We start from the raw sequence: 19,796 nt of genomic DNA on the forward strand, positions 1-19,796 counted from the left end.
ACGCATGCGCGAAACCGAGCGACGTCACGCACGGCGCAGGTGGCCGCCGTCGCCGCCGCCGCCGCTGACTCCGTCGCCTGACCTTTCGCCGCCGCCGCGCGCTACTGTGCATGTGGGCCGCCGCTTCTCCTCCTCGCCACCGTTTGACCTTTCGCCGCAGCCGCGGGCAGTGCGGATTCGAAAGGAGGGGTATATAAGGCGCGCTTGCCCTTATAACAGCCGCAGACACTCGCCATGGAAGGAGAAGAAGAAGCAACAGTCGGACGGCGCAGAAACACCGATCCAGAAGGGGTAGCTTGGTAGTTGGCTGAAAAGCAGCGAGAGCTTTTCGCTTCGAGATATACAGGCTTAACCTTAGCTAAGCTACAGCCAATTTTTTGTTTTCAGTATAATAATAAACACGGCAATGCTTTCTGTCATATAGTTGCACTTTCCTGTTCACACTTCCTTTTCCTCTGTGCTATATTTAACGCGATATATTTAAAGGCCCGCCTGCCAGAAAATCCAGCATCGGCGTTGTTAGCACTAAATAGGGTGGCGTAGGGTGGATGACATTGCCTTGCTAAGTGACTCAGGACATGAACTGAAAATCATGATCAATGGGTTACACAGGCAGAGCGGAACGTTGGGGCTAAAAATGAATATGCAGAAAACCAAAGTAATATGAAACAGTTGAACAAGTGAACAGCAGATCGCAATTGGTGGCGTGGTGCTGGAAGTAGGAAGAGAATCTGCCTACTTAAGGCAGGAAGTGACCGCTGATCCGGATCATGAGACGGAAATAACTAGAAGAGTAAGAATGGGGTGGAGCGCATATGGCAGGTTCTCTCAGATCATGAAAGGCAGTTTACCATTATCCCTCAGGAGAAAAGTATACTACAGCTCCATCTTACCAGTACTCACCTATGGGGCAGAAACGTGGCGGCCAACAAAGAGGGTTCAGCTTAAGTTAAAGACAACGCAGCGAGCTATAGAAAGAATAAGACAATAAGCGTTAAGAGATCAGAAGCGGGCGTGGTGGGTGAGGGAACAAACGCGGGTTAATGACATCCTAGTCGAAATCAAGAGGAACAAATGGGCTTGGGCAGGGCATGCAATGCGAAGGAAGGTAACCGCTGGTCCTTGAGGGTGACGGAGTGGATTCCAGGAGAAGGCAAGCGCAGCAGGGGGCGGCAGAAAGTTAGGTGGGCCGCGGGCGGATGAGATTAAAAAGTTTGCGGGGACACGGTGGCCACAACTGGCGAAGAGCAGGGCTAAATGGGGAAATATGGGAGAGGCCTTTGCCCTGCAGCGGTTGTAGTCAAGCTGAAATGGTGATGATGAGAGTGGCCCAGGCATCCTACGCCTATACAACATATGGGCCAATGCAACCTATGTGGGCAGTTTAGGTCACGGAATGTTGTAGGGTGATCACAACATACTCATGCTATCGCCGAGCACGCAGTATCTACAGGCCATGACATTGACTGGGGTCGGGCACACGTGCTTTCAACCGAAAAGAAGCTACGCCCTCGCCTGCACTTGGAATCATTAATCATCCAAACTACTAGTCACACCCTCAACCGCAACGATGGAAATCTTAACCAAATCTACGCACGCTCCCTGCGCCCTCTTTTCAAGCATATGTAATGCCACTCAGCTGCTTGCTTCATTTCAATGTGAACAAGGCTCCCGTACGGGAGCCGAAACGTCTGTTTTTGTTTTTCTTTGGTCGGCGTTCCTTCTTCATCGTCAACATACTCATCGGATTGCGAGCAAACTAAACACCTTGGCATCATCATCATGACGCCCACTGCAGGACAAAGGCCTATTCAGTGTCTCTCCAATTACCACTGTTATTTGCCTGCTGAGGCCACTGTATCCCCGGAAATTTCTTAATCTCAAGCTGAATGTGTTCTTCTCCCCGCGGTGCGACTGTTGCTGTCCGTGTGCTCGCTGCTGTGCGGGAAGCCATTAGAGGGGCTCACACTTCACATTTGGCAGAGCCGTTTTCTCTGGGGCTCTCTGTAAGCAGGCATTGTGCGGCTCCCTCCCCGGCCTTCTTTGAATGTTTAGTTAGAGGAAAACGCAGTAAACTGCGAGGGGACGAGCTCTCCTAAGGCCTCGTCCGGACCACCAGAGAGGGCGCGCGGACCCCCTGTGGTTTGCAGGAGAGTCGCGCGAAGTGATTGCTTCGGGCGGCACACTGTCCGGCCGACCAGATACGCCGGAGACGAGCCGCGAGGGCTGAAGGCGCGGACGGCGGGTCGCGTGGTGCAGCGACTGCGAGGTTTGCGTTCCCTGTGTTTCGGGTGTCGTTTTGTGTGTTTGTGTCTGTGTGCCGAGTGGAAATGCGCACGCCTTCGTGGAATTTACGCGGTGCTCTCGAGTAAACAACCTCGTGGGCACCGGCGTGCTATTGGCTGCTTCTGTTTTAAAGAAATCCTTCTCATTGGCTCCGACAACAGCATTTACGATTGGCTACTAAAAGTGTCCCCAGAATCCTGGGAAAACGTATTTAAGAGCGGGTTTTTGGCGCGAAGAGGAGAGGAACGGCTGCGGACCTGCTGCTCGGGACCACTGCTCGGAAGATGTTGCGCGCCCCCTTGGTATGACTGCCCACGTTATTTTTTACTCCTATTTACTCTTGTGTATCAGTGTGTTCAGTTTAAATGATGTTTTAGGCCCATTTCAAATAAATCGAGTTAATTCATGCAACCCATCGACACCTGCTGGTCAACTTCTTCGAGGCGGCGGAGCCACCGTTCCGTCCCGACTTACGCTTCGTTACAATATGCAGTGCACATCCAATGTAGCTTATTTTTTCCTTAGTTCCAAGCATGGTCACCTATTTTCTACTGGCTATAGTATAACGAGTGTGGCCGACATAATATGAAAAGTATTTGTCTTTCAATGCAGTGGTTGTTTAATATCTCCAATTGTCAAAGTAATGCATTGAGCACAAATGCATATTGGTCAAAAACATTTATTAAGGCTCTCTCGACCAACATAAGGAGCCAATGAACACATATGGAGTGTAGTGCTACAATATCAGTATGTCACTACCTGTATAAACACTGGTACCCCGCACTGAAAGTAGAACAAATTTTTCGGGTAAAATATGCAAGTATGAATGTTAATTGTTGGCTGTGATCTGCAGATATTCTGTTCTGGCAGCAAAGCGTTCACAAGAGTGGCCTGCAGACATTTCATAATTTGAAGGACAAAACTTGCTACCACCTGCAAACACAGGATGCCCTGCTGCTAACACAGTTTAAAAATCTAGACCATGTATGTTTGATGCAGACAGGCCATAAATAAGCACTAAAGCTAAATATGCAGTGTACAGTCATCCTACTAAACTAATGATAGTGCAGAGCGAAAATATGTTTAGAAAAAAATGTCTCAAAAGGTGTGTACATGAATGCATTACTCTACATGAAAATAGGGGGTGGGGGCACGTCCTCGACTTTGACAGAAGAAATCTTGCTGCCACCCGCAAACACAGGATGACGTGCTACTAATGCAAGAGACAGAAACCAAGCCAATGTATACAGAGAAAGGGAACGAATTAGCACTGCGATAAAATATGTGAAAGTTTGCAGACATGAGCAAAGCAATAAAGTGCACGTGCCTTGTTATATTCACCTTAATTGCTCTAAATGCTGCACAAGACTGTTAAAGAAGGCCAGATGCTTCTTCACTGGCTGTGGTGATGCAGAGGCTACAGTATTCAGCTGCTTAGCATGAGTTGCAAGTGTTATCTCAGCTGCAGCATTCACATTTCATTGGCAACAAAAAGCAAAAATGTTCATGTGCTGAGAGACAGCGTTGAAGACCCCAGATGGGCGACATAAATTGGTGACAGGTGTTCAGTGTGGCATTTCTTAAAGCTACAACACAGCTTCAGGACATGAACTCCACAAAAAAAGACTTTACACAACTGCGCATAGATCAAATGTGTTTCTTGAAAACGCATATTGAACAAGGGAGGCTGTAGCTTTAGGGTTCTTGCCAGCATTTAGACATGAGGGCTTGTCTTCGCCCACACGAAGACAAGTGCTCTTGTCGAAGCTTTGGCATTCCCAAGAACCCTAAGGCTCTTTCCTCCCTTGTTGACTTTGTGCCATGCTAGCTGAAAAAAATGCACTAGTGTTCTTCAAGCATTCTCCAGCACAACAGGCCAAGCACACAAGCAAACATATGAAGAAAGCAATATATATGCAATATAAGAGCAACATGTGCAAATTACATGAAGAACCTGAATGATTTGCAGACAGATGAATTTATTTGTAAAAGTCAGCCTGGAGATTCATGAAAATACAAGTATACAATTCTTTAACTGGGTAAGCATCATGAAAATTTTCGATAAGCAATTGCTATCCAGTTTTTTACTATGGTTCATGTACTCCTCGAGTTGCCCGTATCAATATTGCTCAACGAATGTCTAGCGCTAGCAAAGGAGGACATTATAAGAGGTACGATGCACGTATTTGCATCGCGATGTTCCGTACTGCACTCTCAGCACGAAGATTTCTTACTAATAGCCTTCTTAATTCTGCGCTTAATGACACACTCGGTAGACTGCATGCTACACTTCAGTTCACGCTTGTCTGTCACCAACAGCGTAAGTATTGCACCACTCGCAAGTCGGACTAGATGCGACGACGCCAAGGGTGCGCGGTGTCAGCCCACTACCTTCGACGGAGCTTACTTTTCAACAAAGTGCGCAAGTGAACGTTGCGCAGCACGTTTCGCTTGGCGCAAGCAGATGATTCGATTAAATGCTCACTTCAGAAACTGTAACGTCGTGCACGCGACTTGCAGCGTGAAACACCAATCCTGACTTATGACAGTCCACTGCTAAGCCACGGCCGACTCAAAAACACTCTGACGACGCAGCGAACGCAACTACGCACAACACATTCAGAAGTTTCTCTTCAAGCGACGCGGCGCTACCCGAGCTACCCGAGCCACGCGCGACCGCCGCCCCGAAGCTCGGCGGAGAAGGAAGATTGTGAGGAGAGAGAAAAATGGAGAAGGAGAGACGAGCCAACTTCCAGTTGCGAGGCGGCTTCACAAAAAGTGACGTCAGGGCTTCTCCTTAGTTCTTTCCTTCCTCCATGGTTCAGGTTTTCAAACCAACTAGTCCACCAACACACCCTGCTCATGGTAGCAATATGGCTCTTTCTAAGTGGTCACCACCTAAACCTTACCGTTCAGGAAGCGAATAAAGCAGAGTAAAAAGGGACATCAAAATAAAAAAAAAACAAGCAACGTTTACGCACACTGCCATTGAGTTTTGCGAACTGCGCAGCATAGGGCAACCGTACTCTTTTTTTTTCGCGTTTTCAACAACCTTGCTCAAGATCTTTCCACACTGCATTGTTGTATAAGTAAGCTTGCTGCACCACTGGTGCTTAAAGGCCTACTTGACCGAAATTTTTCAAACCGTAAAAAGGTTGTTTTTTCATAGTACACCCCCGTATTATGCTACCCACAAAATATTAGGCTCCAGTTTCAAGCAGTTACGGTGAAAAAGGCACGCAAAAATCGGAGTTTTCAATACCGAAACTGGAAAAACGGGCGCCATTGCCGCCCGCCGGAAGTGACGCATGTTTGAGACTAGTCCGGACGGGTTCAGAGCGTCTGCTCGTTGCGGCTGGAGCAAAGCGCTGGTACCGGTAGCGCGTGCAGCACTTTGTGCGATAAATACTGGTTATATGTGAAAACACACAACTTAAAACGAATGAAACGCCGTAGAAAAAGTTTTAAACGTGTTTTATTTGCTGCAGTAGACTAGAAAAGTCTTGGCTCAACCTCAGCGAAGATGATCGCGCCGTAATGCTAGTGAGCGCTGCTTGCCTGGCAGTATTCGATTACAGCTTGTGCAAAGTTCGGATATAGCGGAGGAAGGAAGCATATTCAAATGGCGGCCAAGTAGAAGTGCTTGTATTATAAAGTCAGCTTTTTTGAGCGGGCACGCGCGTGCCAACAGCACATGTGCGCTCTGCTGTGCGTGCAATATGGTTGTTGTCTTGATAAAAAAAAATGACCTGTCTTCTCCTTTTTCTTCTCATTTTTCTCCCCCGTCGAAAGGTATTCCTGCCTGTGCACAGAAATTTGGAACAGGTGCTGTGAACGCGAGTTAAATCAATAAAAACAGCTGGATGTCTAAAAAGAGAGCTTAAGAGAATTAAGTGCTGCGTTAAGCGAAAGAATATGCCAGAAGCAAAATTTGTGGTGCAAAATAAATATATATTTTTCTCTTCGAGGACCGTGGCATCAATGCGGTGCCGATGGTGGGCTGGTTCATCTTTGCGCGCCTCGGTCGGGCAAGCCACTGCGCGTTGCGAAATACATGCCGATTCAAATGAACAAAAACTTATGCGTTGCGTTCATTACAGTATTTACCTAGAACCACTTAAAACCCGTGTACTGCAGGGACGGAAAGGTTTTTCTAATCTTTTCAAACCACACAGCTGGGCAGGACGACGTGGTTGCCGAACCCCAGTCGACCGTATACGCCCACCGCGCAAATTACCGTAGGCAGTGTGTCTCTATCGACTGAGTAATAATGAAGAACGTATAATCAAAATTCTTTGAAAATATTATCATTCAAATAACATGCGTTCAGTTCTCTGGTGTCTTGGAGACGCGCCTCGAATGGTAACGCTGAAGCTTCCTGTAATCGACCTCAAGTATGAATGGCGTGAGGCAGTAAGAAAGTCGACGTTTTCAGTAACGCTCATGTGGCTTTCCAGGATTCTCAGCCCGGCCTGCAAATCTTCGAGGCAGCAGATACACTCGGCGCACGACGGCATTATTGCGTATTGGGCAGAGCTGTACCTGCAATAAACGGGTGTGCATATGTTGATTCCTTTTCAGAAGAAGCAGACCTCTCCTTAGACTTCTGCCTGGTGTAAACAACGTGCCGTCAAAAGGGCGTTGCTCGATGAGCAAAGCCGTCCACTTTAACTTCTGAACCGGCTTAGCTGGCTTGTGACAAGCGCCCCCCCCCCCCCCCCCCCCCCGCCCTCCTCTTTATTCTCCCGATTAGAGACGCCTCGAAGCCTTTCTTCTCCGAATTATAACCCGGTTCGTGGCATGCTTTGCCGATCGGGCCAGAAACATGATGTAGACCGGGATAGGTCTATTGACAAAGCCCAACCCACAAAAGGGGTTAGCGCGAGGCAGAAGCGTCAGTTACCCACCGTTATCTTTTTTGAAGAAGAGAGGGGAATTCACGTTAAAACCTGAGCTCCAGACAGCTGACACCAGCTTTCGAGATCGGGGGTGAAGCGCAGTGGCCGAGAGGTATACATGGCGCTTTCCGCATTCCTCGTATTCCCTTCCGCGGCCATGCACTTCGTCGACATGATGCCAGCAGTTTATTTTTCTCGAAGACCATCGAGCTTCGCGGTGAAAACAGCCAGAAACGCGCCAGAAGAAGAGCTTACAAGGGGCGCGCACGCACTTCAGAACGCCTGAAACTGGCGAGCCGGCGATGCCGATGTCTCAAGTGTGTGTCATTTCCGGTCAGGTTTGTTAGTTATCCAGCACACCGCTAGGGGACTGCGTCGTCTGCTACAGAGGTTTTTGAACGCTTCTAACTAAAATTCTAGACGCTTCACATCCCTAATATTAAATATAAATATTGTTAATAACATGCACACTATATCCAGCGCAAAATTAGCCGAAGTAAAGTTTCGGTCAAGTAGGCCTTTAAATAGTGAAGGCCGGCTGAAATTTTCCGCACGGGAAGTGACATGCATTGAAAGGTCCTGACGCCCACTTGACGCGGAAAAGCATAAACAAGAGCTACATTCTTGAGAAACTACCAGTTACTAACTAAAGCCCAATAAGTACCGGCATTAGTGTGAGTGCTGGCGCTTGCAATGTCAGTAAAAAAAAATAGTTCAGCTGGTCAATCTCGTGTTAACAACTGGCCGTAACTCGAAAAACTAGTCGCGGGAAATGCCTAGGCCCTCAAAGCGTACCCGAAAGTGCCACCAAAAAATTAAGCTTAGAATTGATACTAACCGCTGAAGACGACAACGCCCGTAAATGAGGTTGGTCGCTTCAATATTATTTTTTCTCGATAGGTTGCACAAACGAAATTGCTGAAATGAAGTGCGGCAGCTGCTGCATTATGCCATAACACAGATGCGATATTTATGCCCACTAAAATTCCGAGCAAGGAACTATTACGCGACACATGTAAAGCCACAGAGTTGCAGCGCGTATCGTGATCATGAAACATTCTTACACGCAAGCATTTTTATCCGCACCAACGTTGGACGCGCAATTCCCAGCAGGTCTATGCACCTTTGCTACGCAGGCAAATTTTTTGCGGAGGTCGTGATTACAGGCTACCAGCATTTTTTCTTCCTTCAATAACAACGCTCCAGAGATAACCTTGTAAAAAATTGTGTATCTTTCTGATTAAATTTTCCAATACTTTACGCATATTGTAGAAACTGTTCGGAAACCGGAGTATGCCCAAAATGCTGTGTTCCGTGCGTGCTAATGAAAACACTGGTATCAGCTGAGAGATTCTGTGTGGGAAAATGCGGCTAAACGCTGTCCTCGAAACAAAAGCTCTTTCGGTCGCTTTTTCAGGTGCGCAGGACAATGGTCAGATGCCTTCTGTTCCTCTTGCCCAGCGGCAGCCGTCTCCACCCTATCGCCGCGAAGTGTTTCCTAATCTTGTTCCCGACTATTTCTGACTGCCTTGGCTCGCTCTTCCAAATAGGTCAGCACATACGTGTCTTAGACAAGTGCACTTCCTTTCTCTAATCTGAGCTAGATAACGTGCACACGCGTTTGCTTCCTACAATGTGCGACCCCGCAACTCTACCTTGTACACCGATCATTTTTCTTTCCATACATTGCCTTGTTGCCCGTGGGCGAGTTTCAAATAGGATGGAAGCTGCAAATGCAGACTAGGCTGAATAGTGCATTTTGTTTCATTTGTCCCGCGTACCACAAGGGAGTGGAATTCACCGACACGATGACTGTCAGCGCATAGTCGTTCTGCATGCTGCCTTTTTTTTTAGTTGTTCCTTTTGCTTGCTGCCTTGGGTCTGTAATATGCACAGTCTTTGCCAAAAGTAACCCGGCACAGGTGGTTCGTTTCTTAGCCGCGTAGCGAAGCATTCATGGCAGCCCTTAAGCTATGAATCTGTGCAATGTATGATGAGCCCTTGCTCTCATGTTCTGACACCTTTCGGTTATTACGGGTGCCTTGAAGGCTCCGCTATGCAGTTGAGAAGCAAAAACCTGTTGCTCGGTTACTTTTGGCAAAGGGGGTACAGTCGTGAAAAATATGAGAGGGAACAAACTTCACGCAGAAAATTGCAAATTTCTTGGTTATTTCTCTACTAAATTGCACAACGACATTGGGATATTGTAGGCGCAGACGAAAACTAGTTAAAGAGAGAGAAAAACTGCGCTTGTCACAAATAATAACGGAGTAATCAATAAATGAATGTTCCAACTGTGTTCCCCACTCATATTTTTCACGACTGTACATCTGTATTTGTTCGGCTTGGATAAGTAACACGATCTCCAGTGTGAAATAAATAAAAAATAAAAATCAAACGAAATCAAATTAAGTCTACTCTCAACGCTTGCACAGTGTTGCTTGCTTTCCTGGCAAAAAGTTGTCGACACTGGTTGAATAGGCCAGCTAGCCGTTTTGGCAGCCGCGAGGTCACATGTTCAGCGCAATGGGCTACGAATAAACTGGTATAATAGTAGTACAAAGAGTTTCAACATCGAGATTCAAGCACTTGGACGAAGTATGCATTCCTTTAGCCTACATTCTGTTCCGTTTTCAGCACATCACAAGTTTCGAATATTTTACCCTGCATAATGAACACACATGCCAAATTTGCGGAAATCTCTGGGGAAAAAAGTGCGTTGATTATTCGAGTACAGTACGGTATATAACGACCAACACGCTCTGTTCAGCACCTCTTCGCGCTTATTAAGCGCACATGCTCCCTCAGAGCAGCATTGTGGTCACGTGGCTCCACTGTGGAGCAGCCATTACCGCCCGCCAGTGCACAGCATTCTGCCGTCAAAGTGTCGCGCAATATTTCGCGAGTACAGAAGTGCGTCCAGGCTGCTCTTTAAGGCATAGAAATATTTCTGTACATATATGATGATGCTACGAATTAAAAATTGGTCCACGAACTTCCCTTTTGTTTGTTTTCGTGCACGAGGTGAAGGTGTCAACAGTCGGAAGTTCACCGGCAGGTATAAATTTAAGGCACGCAGTGTTAGCCAAGGAACTTAATCCAATGCCTTCGCGCGCGTATGCCCCACATACTTCCCTGTGTGAGATATAGAGAACGTGCGCCGCCAGATCGTAGTACATGCGACTTGAATGCTAGAAATTAACTTTTGTTTCGCAGTGCCACTCTCCATTAACCCTTGACAGCGAGTGTGCACTCATTGCAGTCGCTCCCTTCACTGATTCTTTGCATGCCCTCGTTTTCATATCAGCCATGTGTTTAGTAATCTCGATCTTAGCTGGCAATTCTCGTTGCTCACTCCAACCGGTGGCCTGCTGCGGCCGTAGATCTAAACTGGTGGCCCCCGTAGCAGGTAGTTTGAGAACGGTTTCAGCACCTGACAAGTTTGGCAGCAAGAACAAATACACCCATCTAGTATGTGACACACACATTCAGTGTTCCTGTAGATGACAGCATGTTCTGCCCCCCCCCCCCCCCCCCCCCCTCCCCACCGCCGCAGTCAAGCGGCACAGCACCACGGCCGGCACAGAAGTTCGATGAGTCCACGAGTGGTTGGGCTCTTGTAACGAGGGAACTGTGTTTTCCTGAATGCCTAATCGCGGAATGATTGCGGAAAACAAAACAATAAAGAATAGCGCGGCGACGTCACAAGCTAAAAAATTCGTGTATCAAGCGCATTCTTTGCCGTCTTTGTTCCAGTTCGATTGTTTGGGGACATCAATGCGGTTAAACCAAATTACGAGTGGAGGCGTATTCAGGCGCCCCGATGGTAGCGGATTGAGCCAGTGAGTGCCATAAAAAGGACCAGTTAAAATCGAGGAGGGTTGCTCGCCAACCAACACACGCGAGGTAGGCCGCATACGTTTTCATGAGTTTCCTGTCCATGTGAATGGGAGTGCAAAAGTTTCACCTCTGAACAACGGCCGCTACACAAAAACTCGAGTTTATACGCAAAACGACTTGCTTCAGGTTTCGGCGAAGTTGGCATTGTTCTCACGAGCGTATTCAGCTCGATCGCACTTAATTTTCGCCGATCCTGTTCTTTGTCCCTCGAGTCTTCCGGTGAATCGGGTTCAGTCTGCCCCGCCAAGAGCTTTCTTTGTGATGCGAGCCGTTGAAACCTTCACGGCGCCTTTAGGTTGGCACATGGACTAACTTGCACTGTCAGACAACCTGAGCAGGGGAAATTACCTGAAATCCAAGAACCGAAGACTGGAGGCCAAATTAGGAAAGTAGTTCCGCTGCACCTTGTGGAGCTTGTTTGCAGGTAGCTTAATCTCCTCCACACTGTCCAGTCCCGACAAGGCCTGTTCCTCCACACGGTCAATCCGAGTATTCTCAATGGCAAAGCTCTTGAGGTGCGTCAGGCCGTGGAACCAGTTCCTTCGCAGCACTTCGATGGTGCTGGTGTCCACCATGACATGCTCTAGGCTGTTCATCGCCGCTAGGTGAGCATTTCCAAGGTCCAGGTCGGTGTGGCGGACATCCAAGAAATTAATCCTCGCACCCAGCACGAGAGTAGTGTCCGAACCTCCGTGGATCGGAGTGTCCTGGATGTGGAACGTAGAATTCACAATCCTGATGATGGTGACCTTGAGGCCTTCGAAGAGGTGCACCGTTATTGAGAAGTTGACGTCCTGCAGCGTCAGCGAGTTGAGTTCGTAGTCGCGCAGGTAAGTGAAAGGCCCGACCAGCTGGCGGGGATTCCGTATGCCCGTGCAAGTGACTCGAAGCCCGATGGCGTACTCGAAGCAGCGGCAGGGCAAGAGATTCGCTCCCTCCGGACACAGGGAGGCCCGGGCCGGCCAACCACAGGCAGCCGCCAGAGCAGCGACGGCAGTTAGGACGGTCGCCCGCATCGTTCGCCCGTCGACGTCTGCGTTTCCAAGAACAATGCCCCGTCCGCCGCGGTGCGTGTGTAGTTTCAGCTGCCGAGCTTATCAGGCGCCGACTTCCAGCGGGGGTGAGGGGAGGAGCGCGCCGTGCCTCCCGCACAGCGGCAGCCACGGCGATCTGAGCAACTCGCTATCTGCAGTTGGCCCTTCTGAGCGCAATTATTACACTAAGCGATGTCTGGAAGAAAATTATTTGATGCCACCGTTACTTAAAAGAATGCGCTGAGTCCAGAAGTTAGCGCCATACTGAGAAATAAAGCTCTACCATTTTTTGCAAAACGTGAGATCTGCAACATAATTCGTCAGATATTACAATTCAGTACATCATACCGCCTTCATAACTACATGTGGTTTATGCGGCTAATTTACTGTAGCAAGACGTTCTATATGTCTGTCGTCCCACGTCTTAGTCATTGGAACAGTCTTTCCGATAACCTTATGCACACCAGAGATTCTACCGCGTTCAGAAATACGAAAGTCAGCGCATCCTAATAGTCTTTAATCATCCTGTTCATTTTCCACAAAAAAAAGTTTAGTATTGTATAACATGTACCTAAATATATTAATGTTTTCTTCTATACTCATTTCTGACCGATTTCCATGCACTCACGTACTGAATATTGAACAAATGTTTACTTGTTTCACTGTAATTGCTTCTTAAGTGCTGTTGCCAACTGTACTTTAACGTTTTATTTATTCTTAGGTCTGCCACTTGTTTATAAGTTCATGCATGTCCAACATGTCCAACTCACATGCTCCTGTTTGGAGCCTGTCGCTTGTGTTAATATATAAAAACAAAGACAAACACAAACATAGGTTCAAAAATGCATGCAGAATAGTTTTAGAAACAAAATGCATAGGTGGTATTTAAAAAAAGAAGAGACCGGAAATAATGGAAATCAGAAGGAATAAACCCCAATAATAGCGTTCATCAACGAGACTAAGTAAGTTGCGATCACAGTGCTTAAGGTGTCCTAGATTTATATATCGGCGCATGTTGCCGTGAATATGCTTATTGAAAGCTTGTTTTTGCAAGTAGTAGATCGCAATTTAAAGAAAACCAAGCATAGTCGTTCTTGATTATATGCGTCATGCCAAGATCACCAATGAATAAGTCCCGGCGAAACAATTTTAAGCAGATAAGGACATACTAACTAATGAAATACGCCTGCATAATCCCAAGCGCAGTCAGTGTAGTGTATGATTGTTCCAACTGGAAACTCGATGACCTCACTCTCGAACAATGAGCGCTGAATGTGAGGCGTGTTGTCATACGCGCTACGAGGGACGATAGAGGGTCTCATATCGGTGGCGGCGCCGTGGTCATCCCTACAAGCGCTCCACTGCTTCTTCCATTCTTTATTACAGTGCGCGTAACTGGAAAGTTATTGGTACAGTTGAGTACACAAGATGAGAGCTTGGTGGCGGGCTTGTTGGCCGGGAGCCTTGTTAAAGGGATGCAGGACGAGAAGACGAGACGAAGTTTGCTTGAATGGAGACGCATTCGTAGGCGCCGAGTGTTTCAGCGAAGGCTCTGAAAATTCGTTGTTATAGAGTGGTCGAAAGAGAAGACCTCCGCAGTAAAGTGTCTGCCGCAGAGGACATGGGCAATTATAAAAAATTATAATTATCTGGCAAAATAACTAATGTCACTAATTATTGCAAATTAGCGCAGCCTGGTGGCAAGCGCCCGACTCGATTTGGTAGCTACGGAGAAGAATATGCCGAATCAGTTTTTTAAACGAAGGAAGTTCTGTAAAGTCGTGAAGAAAACCTCTGTATTTATTCAGCACAAACCCGCCACAGAGCCCATGGAATGCACATAAATTTCGAATCGTGCTGATTGTTTTAGTGCGGCAGGCCCTTTCTTTTTCATCTCCGCTTTCAGAAGCGACGGCTATGACTGCTTTTCCTTCCAGCAGGCGGATTGCAGCAGGTTGTGTTTGACATTCTGCACGCCTTTGTTCTCCTATGAACTTATGCAAAAAAAAAAGCTTCATATTTCTCGATGCTGCAGAGCATTACAGAATAATCTTTCAAAACCTGATGATATCGCAAGTCTTTTTGTGGAAGCGCCTTATAAAGGCAATAAACGAAGAAATGCTAGAGCAAGTTTTCTAAACTGCGAGCGTCGTCTGCTAAGCTGTTCACTAAGGCGGTGACATGGACAGCCACCAAATATTATTAATGCCCAGAAGACTGCACAATGGAGCCATTAAAGGCGTCACCTCGGCATCTACCGTTACGCTCTTCGCCTTCAGCAAGAGAACTTTACAAACCGCAGGAACAGGCGAACAAATGGAACCTGGCCCCCGCCGAGCCCCGCCGGCCAGTTCTCCCCTTCGCCTACACTTTTTTTACAGCGTGGCTTTCCAATCCCTGGAACTGAAGCAGTTCCATTGCTGACGGGTTTCAAATGTGAGAAATAGCATGGCGAACACCCTGCGTTGGCAGAGCGCCCAGCACAATACTCCACGTTAAATTTTATACAAAAAATACGTAAGAGCCACTGTGTAAATTCAGGAGTTTTGTACAGAAACGTTAAGCACTATCAAGTGTTCTTGAGTAATTAAACTTCTTTCTTTCTTTCAAAGACACAGCGGAACCGCATTTTCAAACAAATCTCCGTTTCGCCCATTTCTAAAGCTGCAATTCTCTATCGCTACTTTTCAATGATTCAGCGGTGGTGTAAATGTCACCAGTTCCTTGAAAGCTCTCCAGAAAAGCAGGATCGTACAAGTGCTTCTCTCCCCCATTGCCCCACCTGTTGCCCAATCGATCGGCCTTCCCTATGGCCCTGAAGTTCCCCCTGCCATTCAGAGTGGCAATGATGCTTTCGCCGTATTCCCACATAGGAGAGCTGATCTGAGTTTTAAAGTCTACGGCGGCGGTCTGTGGACAACAAAGTGCAAGTGTACGCGCGAACAAGTCCCTCTTCGTTTCGGAGCACTTGCCGCTACGTACACCTCACGCGCACTACTGACCTGGGTGCATTTCCGGAATAGGGACCTCGCAGAGTTTCCTGCATGGCTTTAAAGTTTCCTTATAATTTGAAGACAACCCAGATCCGGCAGGATTATGCTAATCTTTGGCATCTTGCTCTAAAGACGCGGCTCCTACAACTCGGATGCATCTTGCACGACAGCTGAGCTTCACGGCATTAAGGAAGCTGTTTCCTATATCCTTAGCTGAACCCCCGGCCGATGGGTTATCTTTACGGGCCACAAAATATCTCCGCAGATCCCGTCCAACCTGCTCAAGAAAACCGATTATCAGGCCACTACCCTTCACATCGGGTATCTATATCATTTGGCTGTTCTTGCAGGCCACTGAATAACATTTCAGTGGATACCAGCCCACTGTAGCATTCTGGCCAGTGAAAAAGCAGATGAAAGAGCCAGCAAAGGCCTCCAATATCGGAGATATATTCGGGCACTCTTCACAAAATATGATGTGTCCCCAATGGCTATGAGATATACTTCCGAAGAAATGTATTGGCTCTGGAGCTTGCCGACACATCAGTATACCAGTTTCTTTGCACCATCGACCCACATCTCGGATCAAGACTCCCAACCAAAATTCCTCGTCATTTGGAAACTCCTTATCACTGACTTCGCCTGAATGCTGCATTTACAGACGGCTTGCGATACCGCTGCGGTCAAATGAGCAGTCCGCTTTGTGACAACTGCGCCCAGATCGAAAGCGTGGAACACATCCTGCTTGAGTGCCCCGCATACGCTGACGAGCGCGTGTACTTGTCACGTATAATAGGAAATTGGAAATGGAAGTATGAACTGGAGAAGTTTGGAGAAGACGCGGATGACGATAAGCATGACGTGTATTAATCCAAGAATAAAGAAGATGAAGTATTCGGTGAGGTGGGAAGAGTTGATTGGTGGAGAAGAGAAGATGACGATGACGAAGACAATGGTGATGTGTACCAACAACAAGGCTATAAAAGTACGAGGAAGAGCGTGGCACGGGGGGGGGGGGGGGGGGAAGAACAGTGAAGCGGAGGTTCCGGCGGGTCAAAAAGACCTCGGCTGGAAGAGAGCAACGCCGGCTACTGCTCCGGTGATCTCGAGTTCTACAGCGTCGCACCGTAGACTTCCTGCCGTTCCTGAACCCGTTGCGGGGGGAGTCAACGGCTGATGGAACCACCTGCTACTGCCAGGGGTGCCTCCAACGCCGTTGCCACCAATCCGGGTGGTGCCCCCAATGCCAACATCGCCAGCAACGCCTCCACGGGCACTCGGACCGGGAACTGGTGCGACGCCGCCCACGACGCTGCCAGCGACGCCAGCCTGAGCACTTCGAACGCCGCCTCGACGCCGGCTACCTAGATGCCACTGACTGCGCCCATGCAACGCATCAGCAGCACCGAAGCGTGAGCACGAACGCCGAACGCTAGTAGACTGGGTGTTCCAGGGCCATGTGTATTGGCAGTCTGTGTTTGTGTTAGTTTATTTAGTTTTCTGTGCTAGGGTTTGCGTCGCGTAGGGTGTATTAAATGTGCGTCTGTGTGGGTACACCTATCGCCTAGTCTATTCTTTCGGCCCGAGTGTTCTCGGGCGATCCGTGACAAAGTGGCGAGCCTGTGCCAGGAATCATTTCCTTGTTTCTTTTTGTTTTGTCTTGGATCTTTCCGATCTATCGACAGCAGAAAATATGGAGTTGGCCAAAACGTTAGAACTGGCTCTCAAGCTAGGTTTAAGCAAGGAAGAGGCGATGCGTCTCTATGACGAGGAGGCAAAGAGGCAGAGAGAGAGGAAAGAGCACAGGCGCATGAAGATGCCAGAGCGGCGGAGGAACGCAAGAAAGCGGCAGAGGAACGCGAGATACGCCAAGCAGCGCGTGCAAAAGAGGAGGAGGAATGACAAGCAGCGCATGCCAAAGAGGAGGAAGCACGTGATGAAGAACGGGAGAAAAGAAGGATTGAACGGGAGAAGGAGTTTCTTTTCTCTAAACAGGCACATGTCGCGGCAGGATGTCAGGAGATCACGTGCGATGATCAGCGTTCATTAGCGGGTGCAGAATCTCCTAGGCCGGCCACAATTTGTGCAAGAAAGCTGATAGCTCCTTTTGATGACAAAAGAGATGATTTGGACTCATATCTGCAACAATTCGAGCGGATAGCTTTGGGGCAAGGCTGGGAGCGCAGTGAATGGTCCACGGCGGTGAGCATCTGTTTAGTCGGGGAGGCGATATGGAATACGAGAAAGTCAAGAAGGCACTCCTCCAAAGATTCAGGCTTACGGCAGAGGGTCATCGCGAGAGATTTCGCACCACGAACCCTGAGGATTCTGAAACCGCTAAGCAATTTTCCTGCACTTATTTCGACAGGTGGCTTGATATGTCAAACACAGATAACAGTTTTGAAGGGTTGCGTGATGAGCTGGTGACAGGGCAGTTTTTAGCATGTTGCAGTCCAAAGCTAGCGCTATTCCTGAAAGGAAGTTGTGTTCATTGGAAGAGTTTGCCGACACTCCAGACCAATTCCTCGTGGCTCAAGGGTTGAGAAATATGAGTAATGCAAAATCGGAAACTCAAAAGGTCCTAGAAACAGATGCGGTGCATCCAAGGCGCCAGTAAAACATTTGGCAAGGTAGGACTCAGTGCAGTTGACTGTCGGACTAGTAGCGTTGTCCAAAAGACACAGGTTGTGTGTAAACTTTGTAAGAGGAGAGGACCTGCGGTCGATGAGTGCCGATATTGAACGCAGGGCCAAGCTGCATGCGTTGTCGGCTCTCGGGTAGAACTTGTCACACCACCTGAAGTTCCCGCCGCTGGAAAATGAGGCGGTGAGTGGAACAACCGAGTCTAAAGCAGCAATGCCGGTGGTGGTTAGACAAATAGCGAACCGTCCTATATTGGTGCTTAGAGACAGTGGAACCAACAGAGGTTTGGTTCGTAGAAGGACGAGGATCATACAGGGGAGGCGTCGGCCGTCGCGCTTGTAGACTGCACAGTAAGATACCTTCCCGAAGCCAGGATTCTAGTGCCCACGCCATATTATTCTTGACAGGTAGTGGCAAAATGCGTAGAACAACCAATTTACTATCTGATCTTGGGAAACATTACGGGTGCAAGAAGTATCGAGGACCCCGATCCCGAGTGGAGGATGCGCGACGTTGAGCAACGCGCAAAGGAGGAAAGGCCCACGACAGCTCAGGCGGGTGACGGGGCAGTCAGTTTCTCGTTGGCAGTGGTGACAAGAGCTCAAGTGACAGCCAGAGCAATGCAGCATCCGCTCTCTACTCCCGTTAGATGTTTCTGAGCGTAACACCGGGCGAAATTGCAATTAGGCAAAGAGAAGACCGCAGCTTGAAAGTGTGCTTCGAAAGAGTTGGGGAAAAGGTGAAAGGGGAGTCGTACATCATTCGAATATCAATTGGCAAGTGGTCTTCTGCACAGGGAATGCATATTTATCTCGGGAAGGCAATTGGCAAGTGGTCTTCTGCAGAGGGAATGCATATTTATCTCGGGAAGGCAATTGGCAAGTGGTCTTCTGCACAGGGAATGCATATTTATCTCGGGAAGGCGGGTCCAACAGCTGGTGTTACCGAAAGATATGCGAGAGACAGTGTTATGCTTATTATATGACGCCATTATCGCCGGACACCAGGGTGTTGGCAAAACGGTGTCTAGAATCACCGAGGAGTTCTGGCCAGGTATCCAGAGTAACGTTAAACGCTTTTTTCGCTCGTGTGACGTGTGCCAGCGCACAGTCCCAAAGGGAAAAGTTGGTCCCGTACCTCTGGGACCCTCAAGATAACGATAACCAGAGTCTCAGGAGCCATGGTCCAGAGACGCGTATGCTGGCTCTCTGAGGGATATTCGCAGAGTCAGTCGTTCCTGGGTTTAACGGGATGCTGCTTTGACTTTATTCCCGATTATACACACATAGCCGATCCACTTGTTGAACTCACTAAGAAGGGTGCAAGCAATAAGCTGAATTGGACTGCTGAACATGAGAACGCATTCGTGATGTTAAAATGGCATATGACAAAACCGCCTATTCTGCTTGCTCCGAATTTGGTTAAAAAATTTGTTCTTCGCACTGATGCATCAGACAGAGCATTAGCAGCCATAGTTTTGCAAGAAGGGATTCGCATGCTACATCCGGTGTTTTTTGCCATTAAGAGATTATCGGTTAGTGAACGCAACTACTCCACTGTTGAAAAGGGAATGCTTGGCGGTGGCATGGGCAGTAAAGATATTTCACATCTATCTTTATGGGAGACGTTTCAGAATTCAAACGGATCATCAGTCGCTTGAATACTTAACCAAGGCCAAAATGAAGAATAGTAAACTCATGAGATGGAGTTTGGCCTTGCAAGAATACTCAGATCAGGTGGAATATATTAAGGGCAGAGATAACGTTGGAGCGGACTTCATGAGTAGAGCCAACTAAACAGCTTTAGTTATCTCTGTTTTAGTTATCTCTTTGTTGTTGTTGCTGCTGCTGTTGTTGTTTTGTGCTTATACAGGCGAGAATGCTGTGGACATTAACATGCTTATTAAGCACACCGTACGGACAATGGCAATTGTGTGTTAATGTTCCGTAAATGCGATTTGTTGTCAGTGGTGTGATTTTAATGTGTGCTTGACATCTGCGGTGTGTTGTGTGCTGGGTCCAGAGTTGCCACAGAAGATAGTC

General features: G+C 47.9%; 1 protein-coding gene and 1 pseudogene across 2 annotated transcripts in view; one reads left to right on the plus strand and one right to left on the minus strand.

The window, feature by feature from the left end:
* Positions 1-19,796, minus strand: part of LOC149326674 (protein artichoke-like) — a 269,121-nt gene that overhangs the window by 124,193 nt on the left and 125,132 nt on the right. The window contains exon 1 of one of the 2 annotated variants that reach the window (XM_089563881.1): positions 11,433-12,309. The exons of the other annotated variant lie outside the window; for it this stretch is intronic. Within the exon in view, the coding sequence (XP_089420007.1) occupies positions 11,433-12,100 (668 nt within the window). The 5' untranslated portion in view covers positions 12,101-12,309. Of the gene's footprint in view, positions 1-11,432; positions 12,310-19,796 lie in introns of those variants that run through there. 2 annotated transcript variants of the gene reach the window in all.
* On the plus strand, positions 16,805-18,413 carry LOC149326676 (uncharacterized; annotated as a pseudogene).

This window comes from Amblyomma mixtum, chromosome 10 (genome assembly GCF_055824585.1).
Source record: "Amblyomma mixtum isolate Tamu chromosome 10, ASM5582458v1, whole genome shotgun sequence".
Lineage (NCBI taxonomy): Eukaryota > Metazoa > Arthropoda > Arachnida > Ixodida > Ixodidae > Amblyomma > Amblyomma mixtum.